The 13,793-nt window shown below is 32.4% G+C and overlaps 3 protein-coding genes across 7 annotated transcripts; 1 reads left to right on the top strand and 2 right to left on the bottom strand.

The window, feature by feature from the left end:
• Positions 1–701: 701 nt before the first annotated feature.
• Tbcb (tubulin-binding cofactor B) lies at positions 702–2,995 on the bottom strand. The gene is made up of 6 exons (XM_076788038.1): positions 2,527–2,995; positions 2,305–2,448; positions 2,115–2,202; positions 1,265–1,456; positions 1,109–1,181; positions 702–1,030 (listed from the first exon to the last, which is right to left on the bottom strand). The coding sequence occupies exons 1-6, from the start codon at positions 2,641–2,643 to the stop codon at positions 913–915; spliced, it is 732 nt and encodes a 243-aa protein (XP_076644153.1). The 5' UTR covers positions 2,644–2,995; the 3' UTR covers positions 702–912.
• A 43-nt stretch (positions 2,996–3,038) lies between these two features.
• LOC143354177 (uncharacterized) lies at positions 3,039–6,680 on the top strand. 5 transcript variants are annotated; one of them, XM_076788033.1, is made up of 3 exons: positions 3,039–3,113; positions 3,906–4,046; positions 4,137–6,680. In XM_076788033.1, the coding sequence occupies exon 3, from the start codon at positions 4,251–4,253 to the stop codon at positions 5,970–5,972; it is 1,722 nt and encodes a 573-aa protein (XP_076644148.1). In that variant the 5' UTR covers positions 3,039–3,113; positions 3,906–4,046; positions 4,137–4,250; the 3' UTR covers positions 5,973–6,680. The 5 variants fall into 5 exon arrangements, with proteins under 5 accessions (XP_076644148.1, XP_076644149.1, XP_076644150.1 ...); XM_076788034.1 differs by lacking the exon at positions 3,039–3,113 and adding an exon at positions 3,134–3,432 and having other exon boundaries at positions 3,934–4,046; XM_076788032.1 differs by lacking the exon at positions 3,039–3,113 and adding an exon at positions 3,474–3,790.
• Positions 6,681–8,223: 1,543 nt separating this feature from the next.
• Rps30 (ribosomal protein S30) lies at positions 8,224–12,149 on the bottom strand. Its single transcript, XM_076788031.1, has 5 exons — positions 12,018–12,149; positions 10,559–10,640; positions 9,104–9,239; positions 8,931–8,986; positions 8,224–8,413 (listed from the first exon to the last, which is right to left on the bottom strand). The coding sequence occupies exons 2-5, from the start codon at positions 10,631–10,633 to the stop codon at positions 8,282–8,284; spliced, it is 399 nt and encodes a 132-aa protein (XP_076644146.1). The 5' UTR covers positions 10,634–10,640; positions 12,018–12,149; the 3' UTR covers positions 8,224–8,281.
• Positions 12,150–13,793: the final 1,644 nt, after the last annotated feature.

The following is a 13,793-nucleotide window of genomic DNA, read 5'->3' as shown; positions in this document are numbered from 1 at the left end:
TTAGCTTGAAACAGAACCTGCATCAACTTTTTAGCCTGGATCAGAACCTGCATAATTTTTTTAACCTGTATTAGAACCTGCATCATCTTTTAGGCTGGATCAGAGCCTACATAGAAGAGCCTCTTTTCACATAGAAGTAGCATCCACTCTGGCATTAATTTGAATCCGCTGCTAATGATGCAGTTAAAATGATGCAGGTTCTGGCCCAGGCTAAAAAGATGATACAGGTTCTGGTCCAGGCTAAAAATTAGACTAGGGGCAGCACTATACCGGGGACACTAAAATCCCGGGCGTGAGCACTCTCATTTCCTCTCTGGCCCAACTCTGCGAGGGCCGTAAGCTACTCGGTTCTGTTCCCTGCTAAAAGCTGCCCAAGTTGTGTTACATGCTAAGCTGCTCGGTCACCGACGAGATATTTTCTCGTCGATGATTTGGGCCATCGGACAGCACAATATTGGTTGCACAAAAACCTTGTGCGTGAGAGCTCTCTGCTCCTCTCTGCCTGTAATAAATGATAAAGATTTGGGACTGGAGAACAGGGTAAATAATCAACCGGGTATAATCTCTATACAATTCTACATGTGTTTTATAAGATATAATTGTTAATGCTTGCAAACACCAGTGTAACCAGGCTTATGGATAGCAAAGCTGAACTATTTAGTATAACATGTCCAGTACTAGCATGATTACAGCAGAAGCTGATAAAACAATTTAAGTTTATAAAGAAGATAATACAGTTGTAAGTATAATTTATTAACTACAAGTTCATTTTATGAAAATCATACCATAAAATTTCCTCTTTTTATATCAACATTTTCAGACTGAAGAAACATGTCCTGTTAATTGGAGACCAGATATATTAAAATGAAGAAAATATGATTCAGACAAAATTGATAGAATAATTAAAATATTTTAAAGTTCTTCATCCAAATCAAATTCTTCTTCTGGAAAATCTCCTACTTTTATATGCGTTGGTTTTATGAATCCACCATATTTTGGTAAACACTCGAAATATTTTTTACCATTGACACTGTAATATGAGATATGAGAAATTGAGTGTACATATACATACAATTATAGAAAAAGATAAAATTCGTTATAATCTTACGTTCCATCATTTTTACCAAGTGGTTCATCATATTTTACACCAATCCACCAACCTTCCTTAAATTCCGTTTTACCTATAAATAGAATGTGTTATATTTCTAAACTGTAAATAATAGAAAATAAAACCATATAGGCAAACACAAGTTATGCTACTCACCAACATACATAATAGTAGCTCGTCTTTTTGGTTGGTTTGGTACAAAAACTTCACAACGGTCCCCAACATGACACAAGTTAGCTTCTGCTGCCTCAGCCTCTTCCTCTTGTTTCTTTTCTTCTGCTTTCTTTTCTGCTTTTTCCTTGTTATATTTTCCTAACTTATTTTTCTCTAAGAATGCTTTTACAGTATCTAATGCATTGAAAAAGTATATCTTATCGAATAATTTCTGTACATTTTACAATATTAAGTCTCTTAATTTTGTTTTATTTTTCCATATCTTTTAGTATTAGGCAAAAAACATTGACATAACCATAGGATGACAAAAATTTTAAATAGATGTAGCATACGATATGTTATAATACAAATATGTTATATAAATATGTAGTTATACAGCATAATTTACTGAAAGGTAGCTACCTAAATATGTATCTCCTTCAATTATGATGACATAAAATATATTTTTCATGCAATTTGTTTTATGTGGTATCATAAAATGAATATTCTGCAAAGAATATTTTTTCTCAAACTCATTTTTTAGAAGTTTTTAACGTTACCGCTTGTTTCTTTTATACAATAAGTGGATACTGTTGCCATTAAATATATTTCAGCTGACATTAAAACATATTCAGAGATTATAATGACATTATCATGAGGTGACTTTTAACTGCTAAAATTGAAATAGAACAATAATATAAGACATGAAGGAAAGTACTATAAACTTTGGAATTCAACGATCACTCTAAGGTCATCTTATCAGTTTTGTGACACTATGCAAATTACACGAAAAATTGTATATTATTTGTATTATTTACAATTAAAAGAGGATAGAAATGTTTATGCATTTTACCTGCTCTTTTAGCGTATTCTTCTTCAGATATCTCAAATTTTTCAACGCTATTTAAATTTGCTTCATTGTGTGTAGAATTATCAACTACCTAAAATGCATTATATATTTATATTATTGTCATTATTATTATTATCAATAAATAAATACAAAAACCCTTATCAATAACAACTAAGTAACAAATTTATTTTACATGTATTCGCATTCCATCATCAATAGGATATGATCCTAAAAGTTGTTGTCCATTGTTTAATATGCAGACTAATCTATCATTTTTATCAAATACTTCAACTATCATTGTAGCTGGACTAGCACCAGTAATAAGCTCCAATTTCCCCTGTCGTAAAGTAACAACAAATTGGTATATAATAGTAAAAGTGATAGTACAATGAAAATCATGATAAAACATTCTTACCTTAAATTCGTCAACTGTTATACCTTTTTGAAATCTTCGTTCTACGTAATTTTGTTGATTAGAATTAGTAATAGATACATTTAAAAAATCTGATGTTATAACGCTGTAAACGCTCATTTTGGATTGAATTAGGAGGAAAGTATTGATATATTATTCAACTTATTATCGACTTTCAAATTTTACGCTTTGTGTACAATAGGTTTCTTAGGTTACAACTTTTAAACACAGTTTTTACAAAATAAATCATTTATTAAAGAATGACAAATTCAGTGTTGACGCATTGCGACGGGTCACGAAACATCTTGTGTACAAACATATATATAGCAAACCGAACGTTGAGGCCAATTTCCGAGATATATCGTATTATTGATTTCTTACACGGCGTATCAACGATTCAACGAATTAAAAATAATTTTATCTGTAGTTAAAATGTAAAACTGTTTACATAATAAACAGATGAAAAAGTGCTTGTATGCGTCGTATTAAGTTTTTTTGGCCCGGTCAAAAATGTGCGACGTATGGAAGCTCGTTGTGCGAGCAGAATGCCTGGAATGCCGTACCAGAGAGGAAATCTCTTTGGGAGAGAGGTATAGTCTCTGATAGGTCTATCCTTATACCTCGTCTGTGGTACAGGTTAATCTAATTGAAAGAGGTCATCTACATAAATATCTTTTTACTGTTAATACATCAGATAATATCATAATTATGGTTTGAGGTTTTTTAATGATTACAAAAGAAAGATTATCGTAAGTAGATGAAAAAGGAGGTTAAAATCGAAGTCGAAGATGTAATGAAGTTTAAGATGACAACATCTGATTTTGCAGGAAAACTCTTATTTTCCTTTATTAAACCTTATAGCGGTTGAAAAGATGCATCCAAGTAAATAGGCTTGACTCACAAATAAATGTATAGTTATTCATTCTGAAAATGCAATTGATAAAAACACATCATGTAATTCCCGCCCTTGATTATGTAGTAGTAATGCATTTCTGTAGAGGGCACTTGAACTGTGTTAACAAAGTAATATATTGAGTAAGTCTACCCTGAAATACGCGGGAGTTGTCAATCCATACTTTGCATTAGTACCAATGGAATTGAACACACGGTTTATTCCTTACTATATTTAAATTTGTATGTGAAATTTACGACGTGTATAATATTTCCATTTCTTCTTAAAACTAGTAAAATATAAAATTGTTGAGTGTATTGATATAGTAACAAAATTTCTGGAAAATAAGGACGAATGTCCGAATACTCTTCATAGGTATACCTTTTAGTTCATATGCAATCACATTTATCAACTTCGATTAATACCTTATGTATAAATTTAAATTTCCTCTTTATTAGTAACATACACTATATTCAAATGATCATTTTAGGTTATTTGAGTTTATAATTCTTATACAGTGGATACCAATTCCAATTGTCTAAAGCTACACTTCCTTACGTATATGGTTGTATATCTAAATATTTAGAATAATTTGACTTAATATATATTTATAGACATAAATGTATACAATGTAAGTATTTTAATCTGAAATATTGACTTTTCTAATAAGTGATGTTTTATTAACTTTTTATCATTGATCAAATTTTACTATTCTTTTCAGATTTTCATAGAACTTAAATACTTGTATCTAATTGAACATACAAATTTTGGATGGCCATATTAGTGAAAAATTTCTGGGCTCTGTGCAGCGGGCAGTCATCTTTCTACAATCATCATGTTGATATTTGATTTATTGAAAAAACTTTTTGGCTGGGTAGACGAAACACCGAGGAAACGCAGAGCTGTGTCATTTAGTTCAGAAAAAGAGTTTATAAGTCCAAAGAAACGTTGTTGTGATTATGAAAACATCAATGTGGATGAAGAACCAATTGAAATCAATGAAGATAGTGACAGTGATGATATTCAAATTTTAACAAAACATAAACACTCTCCCATTAAATCGTCCAATAGATTAAACGGTACATGTAATAATAGCGATAAATCATTCAGATGCTGTTCATCATGTTTTTCATTACCTAAATCTGAACAGTGCTACAATGAATTAAACATGGGCTATTTTGATAGTAAATCTAAAGATGGGCCAAATATTGGAGCTCGCCAACAATGCCCAACTTTAAATAAAACTCATCGTTTGAAAGAAAAAAATCAGTATGAAGAATTATTGCAAAACTTCCTCCCACACAGGATACATGTTATATGTGATAAATATGAAGAAAAAAGACCAATTCCAGATGTGGTAGAAATAATAGATTTAGAAAAGGCTGATTCTTCGAATCCTACTTCTAAAGTTCAACAAATACCTAGAAAAAAAAATACGTTTCAAATGCATTGGAACACACTACCGAATAAGGAAACCAAAAACAAAGAGAAATCAAACAAAGAAATAATGGTTACTAATATAGAAAAGAATGAAAACGGTGCAGTACATTCCATTTGTAATAAAGCACAGACCCCGCGGAAACATTTGAGCACAGGAAACTCAACCTTATATAAATACACTGAAAGCATAGCTACAAATACATTAAGAGATCAATTAGCTGCTAAAGCTGTGATGCGGGAAGATTTTATACCACAGGTAGAAAAAAGATACAAAGAGCGCATAGAGCAATGTTACAAAGTGGCTGAGGAATTAAAAAAAATGACATGTGTGTTATCTAAACATAATCGTTTAGCTAGAGAAGCTGCCTTGGAGGAACATTTAGCTCGTTCTATGCGATTATGTGAAGCAGTTCTAGATGAAAGAGAAGAACATGAGGAGGCATTATTACCTACCTTAACTGAAGAGATGATACGAGATGTGAAAAATGCTCTTATTCCACGACCACCAGACGAAGTTCTCGTAGAAGGTTTTGGTCTCAGAATCACAAGAAAAGATATTCATACATTGGCCGATTTAAATTGGTTAAACGATGAAGTAATTAATTTTTATATGAATTTACTAATAGCCAGAAGTACTAATGACAAATATCCAAAAGCACATGCTATGAATACATTTTTTTATCCAAAATTAATCTCAGGTGGACACACATCTCTTAAGCGATGGACAAGAAAAATTGATATATTTGCGCAAGATCTTATAGTTGTTCCTATACATTTAGATATTCATTGGTGTATGTCAATAATTGACTTCAGAGACAAGTCTATACGTTATTATGATAGTATGGGTGGCAATAATCTAAAATGTTTATCAGCATTGCGACAATATTTGGAAGACGAAAGTTTAGACAAGAAAAAGCAACCATACGATACCAGTAACTGGAAGTTAGAGTGTGCCAAAAATATTCCACAACAAATGAATGGAAGCGATTGTGGTGTATTTTCTTGTATGTTTGCTGAATACATTTCTGCGAATAAGAAAATTACATTTACGCAACAGGACATGCCATATTTTCGAAATAAGATGGTTTATGAAATTTTGAAGTCCAGGCTTTTATAAAAAATATTACTATTTAAGTACCAACAATTGACAGCAAAGATCTACATATGTTGTAACTTTCGTAAAACACAAACAAAATATTTTAGCATAAAAGAATTTATTACTTTGTAAAATGCTCCAAACATTTATATTAAAGTCTTAAAGTATTAAAAAGTACTATTACTTGTATAACAATTATGTTATTTATAAATCACACAGTATAATCTATTTTTTCGAAATTGAAAACAATTTTTTTCAAGATAATATGTTAAGTTTTGTTAATACATTAAAGAATGCGCGCTTCCTAGTGGACACAAATTGATAAAATAACTTGATTCTAATAAATCATTTTTCCTCTTAATAATAATATGTCATTATTTTGTGTAAAAGTCTGATTATGTATCACCAAACTTAATAACTAGACATTCTGTACAAAGAGTAAGTAAACTATATGTGTCAAGATTTTATTATGAATAATTGTAAATTTCTAAACATATTTAAGATACGTACACACATTTATGTAGATTTTTTATTATATTATTGTTACTGCAGTAAATAGATATTTCGAATTACTCTATATTCCAATTATATACAAAATTCCATATCTTTCAGTAGGACTACCAAATTAAAGTTATGCATGCAGTGATAACTTGTATAGAACTGTTGTGAAACTGCTACTATAATTCAGGAAGTGATTGTATGAAAAAATTAAATTTAAAAAATTCATCTTTAAATGAGTATTATATTTATTTTTTTTTATTGTAGTAAACATTGTTCTTACTTTACCACCTTTTACAATCTCTTAACGCTTTTTTATTTCGCAATGTTTATCAATTTTAACGCTAAGAGAACTAATCGAAAGTAGTCAAGTGTTTGTGGGATCTACATACTTATTCACCCTTGTATAACGAATGCCAGGTCATTTTGATCCGATGTTTCAATAGTTGGCTTACACACTTCCAATTATTATCTCTTCAACTATAAACGATGGCGTATTTACTCGAGGCTCGTAGAGATACTACACATGCTAATTTAAACAATTGTTAACAAAAGAATAATAAAAACTACACGTCTGTACAATATCACATCATTTTGAGCAGCCCCCGTCATTTCGAAAAGTCCGCACTCCGTGGGTTAATAATACTGTTAGATATAGAATAATACATGCTATTTTAAATTAAAAATTTATTTGGGTAAATATTACGTTTAGCGCACTCAACTCTAATGACCTTCACCTTAGCATATGTTTTCAAGAATGTCATTTTGAGCAACTTTTCACTATACACCCAGTCAGTCAAACATGAGCAAACTTGAGTATTTTGCGAGCAAAAAACGGTCATTTTGGTGTCAAAAGCATGCTTGAAAGCAGGATTTGGTCCCTATTTGCAAATAATTTGTCGACAAATTTCGAGCCTAATGCAGAAACAGATGGCTCGGTATTTGAGTACAAAGCTTGCAGCCAAAATTCCATGCCAAATGGAAAGCAAATTGAGATCAAACCTTGGTCTCCTTATAGATGGCAGATCGGTCGCACTAAGAGTAAATATCGGGCAAAATCGGAGGAAATCTTGCTGTAGGAGGGAAAATGGAATTCGAAATTAAATAATTCTAAGTTTTATTTATTTTTTAAATATATTTAATACATTAAAAAGTAGAAGGTGTTACGAGCCAAGGCTGCGAGCAACGCGAGAGGCCGGCGAAGGGTTAGTACCCCAGGAATATGGTTGAAATTTGTTAGTTAGGTACGCGGACGAACCCAATGCGAAATTGGGGAGCCGCTAGGATAGTAGACTTCGTAACTAATATAATTGAATTGGTACAATCCAAGCGGTAAGATTGTATCGTGTGGGAACGTTCAATTATTAGGTTAGGATATTGGGCAATAATTAAGGGTTTTAGAGATTGCGCGATTGACCAAACAACACGAATATATTCTGAATTAAACGTGTATTACAAATGTTGGTGTCGCGATTGAATTGAAAGTACAATATACAATGGAAATATTGTTACCTAGAAGATGCTCGGTGTTGACGCACTGGCAATGCAGGGTCCAAGAGGATTATTGAATGCCAAATAGAAGTTTTACCGAACTAACGGAATCTGTAAGGTTAACTTATAGGGGTAGGGAGAACAAAATTTTACAGGACTTCTCAGGCCAAGAACATTGTTTATCAAACGATAAAAATAAAAATTTACATGGGGGCCATTTAACCCCTGCTTACCCTGCTAGATTCTTTAAATACAGTTGTAAATCATAAAAAATAAAAACTCCTCATATTTAGCTTTTCATTTTATTTTCTTGATCAGAAAACATGTATATGTATATACAATTACGAGTTAGGATTAGCATTTGGTCCACGTCGACGGCCATAAGTTTGAACAACATTCACAAATCTTCGGTTGTATTGAATTCGCCTTTTAGCCCTGCCGGTTTTCTTTTTACTCTTTTCTTGTTTTTCAACCTGTACGAAAGATAAGAGTGTTTACAAGCTCGTAACAATATAAACAAAAATAATGTTATAGGAATATTGGCAATTGAAATAAGCAAGATAATATAGCATGGAAGAATCCTATAAAGAATGTTGTATAATACGAGAATGAAAAGTGACCGAGCCTAAAGTAAAATAACACTTTGTGCCACGCACGTTGAGAATTTTTTTCTCAGAATTGAAATTGATGTGCTATACAAAAAGAGACACGTTTCGAACACGTGTAACCGCGGAACAATTGCCAACGCAAAAAATTAAATTGTTGATGGACCACTTTTTTTTCTTAAATAAATAACTCTGACAACCGGACTTCGAGCTTCAGAAATAGGAGACTTAAAATTTGTTACTCTTATTACAGAACACCTACATTCTTTTCAACAGTAACGGATATATCGCCAAATTAGTGAACTAGGTGAAGTGAAAATTTAATAACTAATGATGATGAGAAAGGAATAGCAACGATTTTAATAATGAACAATGGTCTAATTACCTTCGGTGTTTGAGCTTTTACTTTACCAGCACGAGCTAGAGACCCATGCACTTTACCTGAAAGATTTTTATAATTTCATCAGAACTGTTACTATTATTTGGTTGTATCACAACACAAATCAGTTAAATTATTATTAGTAACGTAAAACTAGAGTATATAAACAAATAACTTACCACCAGGAAGAGAAACTGTTAATTCTAAAGTATTTGATGCAAGTCCCCCAACTAAAGCATCATTTGATAATAGAAGTCCAGAACAATATAGATTAAAATCTATATTTGCAGCTCCCTCCAACTGCACAATTTTATTCTGAAAAATAGATGTGTCAAAATATAAGTTTATTATCTTTGCTTAAGAATTATATACTTTTATATAAACACGTTGTAGGCCACGCCAATGGTAGACTTTTTATATTCAAGCTACACCGCTGCGCCGGCTTTTGTATAAACAACAGGGGTGTGCGGGTACCCGAGATTTCGAGTTTGGATGGGACTTGCAAAAGCACGCAGCTTTCCACGTTTAACGTCTTACGAGGAAAATTGAATTTATATTTGTTGACAAATGTTGCGAATGGTAATCAACTAAAATGTGTTAGATTGCCAGCTCATGAATTTGTACTTTTATGTTGCGTTGTTGCTCCTCCTAGAGGCAGAATTTACTGACTCTAGGTTATCTATGCAACGCAATTAAATATATTATGTGCAAATAATAAACTATCTGTCATAGAATTACCTCATGTGTAAATGATAAAAAGAACTAATATCAAGTTATAAATTATATTATCCAGTATCAAATAATTATTTTTTATAATATAAGAGAACTATCATGAGTGTAACTGATACAGACAAATTACATTTCAAATATCAAATTACAATTCAAAATGTATTATGCAAAATTTCAGTTCTACATTTTCAAAAGATCAGTTTTTTTCTATTCTCCCTGTATAACCATATGCAAAAACAAGAAATCTAACCATCAACAAACTGTCAGAAACAGACTTGTTTAGCATTTTCTTAGATATTATAAAAACTAATATTAAGTTAAAGTCTTCATATTTTATTCAATTGAAACCAAATCTTGATTGAAAAAAAAAATTGTGAAGCTGAATCAAAATTGTTATATCTAATAGCCTAGTCAATGTAGTGCTTAGGGCAGCGATTGGCACGGATGCCTGCCGCAGGCAAAACGCTTCTCCCATCAACGTCTCTTTCGTGCACCGCGCACCTTCACTGCGCAACGATGCTTCATGCCTTTGTCTCTCCCCTCGTACGTTCCACCATAGACGGGACTTATGCCATAAGCCGTGCACATGGTCGGCTATGGCGGAACGTACGAGGGGAGAGACGAAGGCATGAAACACCACAGTGCGGCGAGGATACGAGCTGCGCAAAAAAGACGTTGGTGGGGAAAGCAGGCAGCTCAGGAGCTTCTACCGTGCCTATCGCTGGCTCAGGGCACAGGAGTCCAAATGTGAAATTACATTTTTGAAAATGCTTTTAAGCTGTTTGAAAAATTTTTTAATTAGAATAATCTTAAAACAGATTTTATTCACACATACGTTTAGTTTCCAAGTAGTGAACTAGTTTTTATAAAATGAACACAATTCAAATTGAACTTATTTAACGTACCTTTATCTCTCCAATAGTCTCATTTTCATGCGACTCAACAATAGTTGTGTGCTCGCCCCTGATGTGTAACTGCATGTTTGCTCTATAAATTGAAGAAGTCAAAAATTACACAATGATATACATAAATAGTAACACTATAAATTTTGCAATGCATTAAAAAGAATCATTTTAGTGGAGAACATGTGAAAAAATAGAAATTTCATGAAATATTAACGTGTTTATACAACATGAGTCTCGTAACATGACAACTTCAAATTTTAATCTCCCATATTTTAATTTTGACATGCATATCATAACAAATTTTCAGATTTCAATCATTTTATCAGGAACTGTTGATGCTATGATTTTTTTTTTAATTTTTAAACCAACTTTTTCAAGAAAATAACAAAGAATATACAGTATTTTAAACAAACACAACATGCAATTTGACATATCTTTAGAAATAAGTTATGGCCTACTATTTTTGAAGAAAAATGATACTAAGACTTTATATTTCTGCAATGTTTGGTATCATTTTGTTCACAGCCTATGTAATCTGTTAACAGCGATAAACTTAGATATGATACCTTCGTTTTTATTTTTATCAACATGTTCGTGCCACGTCGACCGCTGATGTTTCACAATGTATTTTTCATTCTGAACATTACCAAGTTTTGTTAGCAAATACTCTGGAATTATTAGACATTTTACTTTATCCTTAAATACCCAATTATGCACTTGTATACAGACTCACATAAAACTGTCTATGCATGAAATATGTGAAATGTCTTTCTTTTGTACTCTTATTCCCACATGGAATTTCATTGATTGAGCTATTGTTGACATTGCCACATATTTAATAAAAACTTATTTTTTACTCCTTCTGTTTTAAACAAAATATATACATTAGTAAACTTCATAGCATGTATGCAATTATAATTATTTGACCCTTTTCTATTTATTAAAAACTTTATTGTATTATTGTTTCTTTACGAGACCCATTGTATGTTTACACTTTCACTAATCATTTAATGAAATCATTTTAACGTTCATAATAATGTACCTTCAAAGTTTACGATTATCTACTTGAAACTTGTTAGTACAGTATGCGAATACAATCTATTCTTTAACTAATGATTTCCCATAATATGAACAATAAAATTTAAATCTTCTTTGTGATATTATACAAGTATATATGTAATATATAAAGTGTAATTTCGGAATTTTTTAGGAATTTTTCATTATCTTCATAAAAATGAAAAAAATTCTGCAAAATTTTAACTGTGAAATTAAAGATGGACGATTAATACTAACACGTGTTATCAAAATAACATATTAAAAACTTTAAACTAACTACTTCTTCAACGAAAAATGTTAATAATTCAAGAAACTATTTAAAAAGAAAGTTTCTCGTGCGAAGTGATCAATAAAACAACACTATTCACTAAAATTACGATTGAATAGAAAATTGAGTACTCACCAGTAGCGCAATAACGACCAAAAGAACGTTCGCCCTGAAGTTGCAAACTATGTGTAACGACCTATTATCGATAACTGAACCAAACGATTAATCGATTACATTCTCAACGTCTGATATCCGATTATATTTACAAAATTATAAGATAAGATAATGTGGAAAAAATAGCAAGAAATTAGAAATTAACAGGAAGAATACTATAAAAAGATTACTATAAAAAGTACTATAAAATATTGTAGACAAATGCATTATTTGGAAATCTATTATTTTTAGAAATAATAGTCGTTATTAATTTTATATTTTTTTATTATAATTTTATTTCATTTTACATGCAATTAGTAAATTTAATAAGCCTTATTTAGTAATCAACCACAGAGGGTTTCTATGTAGAGGCGAAGCTCCGATGTTTTTTTAGTAACCAATTTCTAATGCGCATGCGTCCTTAAGTAGTGATCAGGGGGTGCAAGCTGCCGTGTTATAAAAGTGACCAGTATTTTAGCGCTCTCTAGTGCTCGGGGCCCGAACTAATAACAGTATATATATGTAGATACAAACGCTACTCACTCACACACAGATACTCGCGTGACTCACACAACTCTATTGTAGCTATATGTACTTTCATGTACACGCGTACAATTAATCTTTTAAGTGGAAAGGGTAGAAATTTATACAGCTTGAAATATATAAAAATAAATATTTATTATAAATCCATTTATTTTCTTCTACAATTCCAGTGAATTACAGTATGGATGCTACAGGACTGTACAGGACGCTTGGACGCTAGGTTAGCGTCGGTTAGCGTTAGCGTCAGTCAGAGCAAAGCAAGCGTTCTGCGCATGTGCCCCCATCACGTGATGGGGAACACCAACGCCGCCTAGTGCTCGGGGCCAGCAACTTAGTGGTTAAATTATTTGCATTTCAGCTTATGCCCCCTGGTAGTGATAAGTAGTGATGGTGTGCTTTCGGCTACCGACGAGATAAAGCTGCCAGCCTTACGGGAGAATGTGTGTCAGCAATTTTCAAATTATCTTAAGGATTATCTTATGAGTCATAAATTCAATTATCTTTGCTTCACTGCACTCTCGGCTTTCCTATACACATACTATACCACTATGCCGGGTCTATAAGTATGTATGCTCTAATCTAAGCTACATACATAAATACCATATCACATAACCTATAACTGGTAAAATGAATATTTGATGTTTATTATATACAAGATTTTCAGTTTTGAGAATATATTTCAAGACTATTTATTTTTACACATTACAAAATCATAAAAATGATTCATTGTCAATGAGTTTTTCAATAATACATACAGGTATTATACATTGCAGGTATGTGGATATCGGCACTGAAGATCAAAGTGTATTCCAGTAGAAGCTAAAGAAGCAATCGCTACTTTTCAATCGATGGCCTATCAGGCAGTAAAAAAAGGAATTTAGTAAAAATGTGTTTGCAATTGGTCCATGAAAATCGAGTTTCCCTATACAGTTTATCATTTGATGGTGCTGCATCAAATTTAGCTATGGCAATGTGTCGAGGAGGGGCGGTGTTGCGTTGGCGATATCCTTGGATATCGCTAACGCGTTCAACACCGTCCCCTGGGATCGGATAATGGAGGCCCTGGTCTTCCACCGGGTGCCTCTGTATCTCAGAAGGGTGATCGGGAGCTATCTCTCCGACAGGGGTATAGAGTATCCCGGCCGGTACGGGATGGTGCGCAGGGGCGTCGTGCGCGGGGTTCCGCAGGGCTCGGTGTTGGGCCCGTTGCTGTGG

Source organism: Halictus rubicundus, chromosome 5 (assembly GCF_050948215.1).
Source record: "Halictus rubicundus isolate RS-2024b chromosome 5, iyHalRubi1_principal, whole genome shotgun sequence".
Taxonomy (NCBI): domain Eukaryota; kingdom Metazoa; phylum Arthropoda; class Insecta; order Hymenoptera; family Halictidae; genus Halictus; species Halictus rubicundus.
This window is presented reverse-complemented; position numbering and strand designations above follow the sequence as displayed.

What these genes read in the sequence shown, in the direction of transcription:
- Rps30 (XM_076788031.1), bottom strand. Translation starts at nt 10,633, where the DNA reads ATGCAGTTACACATCAGGGGCGAGCACACAACTATTGTTGAGTCGCAT. An exon ending in AACAGTTTCTCTTCCTGGTG is followed by an intron (nt 8,987 to 9,103) that starts GTAAGTTATTTG and finishes AAAATCTTTCAG; the next exon opens with GTAAAGTGCATGGGTCTCTA. An exon ending in TAAAAGCTCAAACACCGAAG is followed by an intron (nt 8,414 to 8,930) that starts GTAATTAGACCA and finishes TCTTTCGTACAG; the next exon opens with GTTGAAAAACAAGAAAAGAG.
- LOC143354177 (XM_076788033.1), top strand. Translation starts at nt 4,251, where the DNA reads ATGTTGATATTTGATTTATTGAAAAAACTTTTTGGCTGGGTAGACGAA.
- Tbcb (XM_076788038.1), bottom strand. Translation starts at nt 2,643, where the DNA reads ATGAGCGTTTACAGCGTTATAACATCAGATTTTTTAAATGTATCTATT. An exon ending in AGCTACTATTATGTATGTTG is followed by an intron (nt 1,182 to 1,264) that starts GTGAGTAGCATA and finishes TTCTATTTATAG; the next exon opens with GTAAAACGGAATTTAAGGAA. An exon ending in CTTGGTAAAAATGATGGAAC is followed by an intron (nt 1,031 to 1,108) that starts GTAAGATTATAA and finishes CTCATATTACAG; the next exon opens with TGTCAATGGTAAAAAATATT.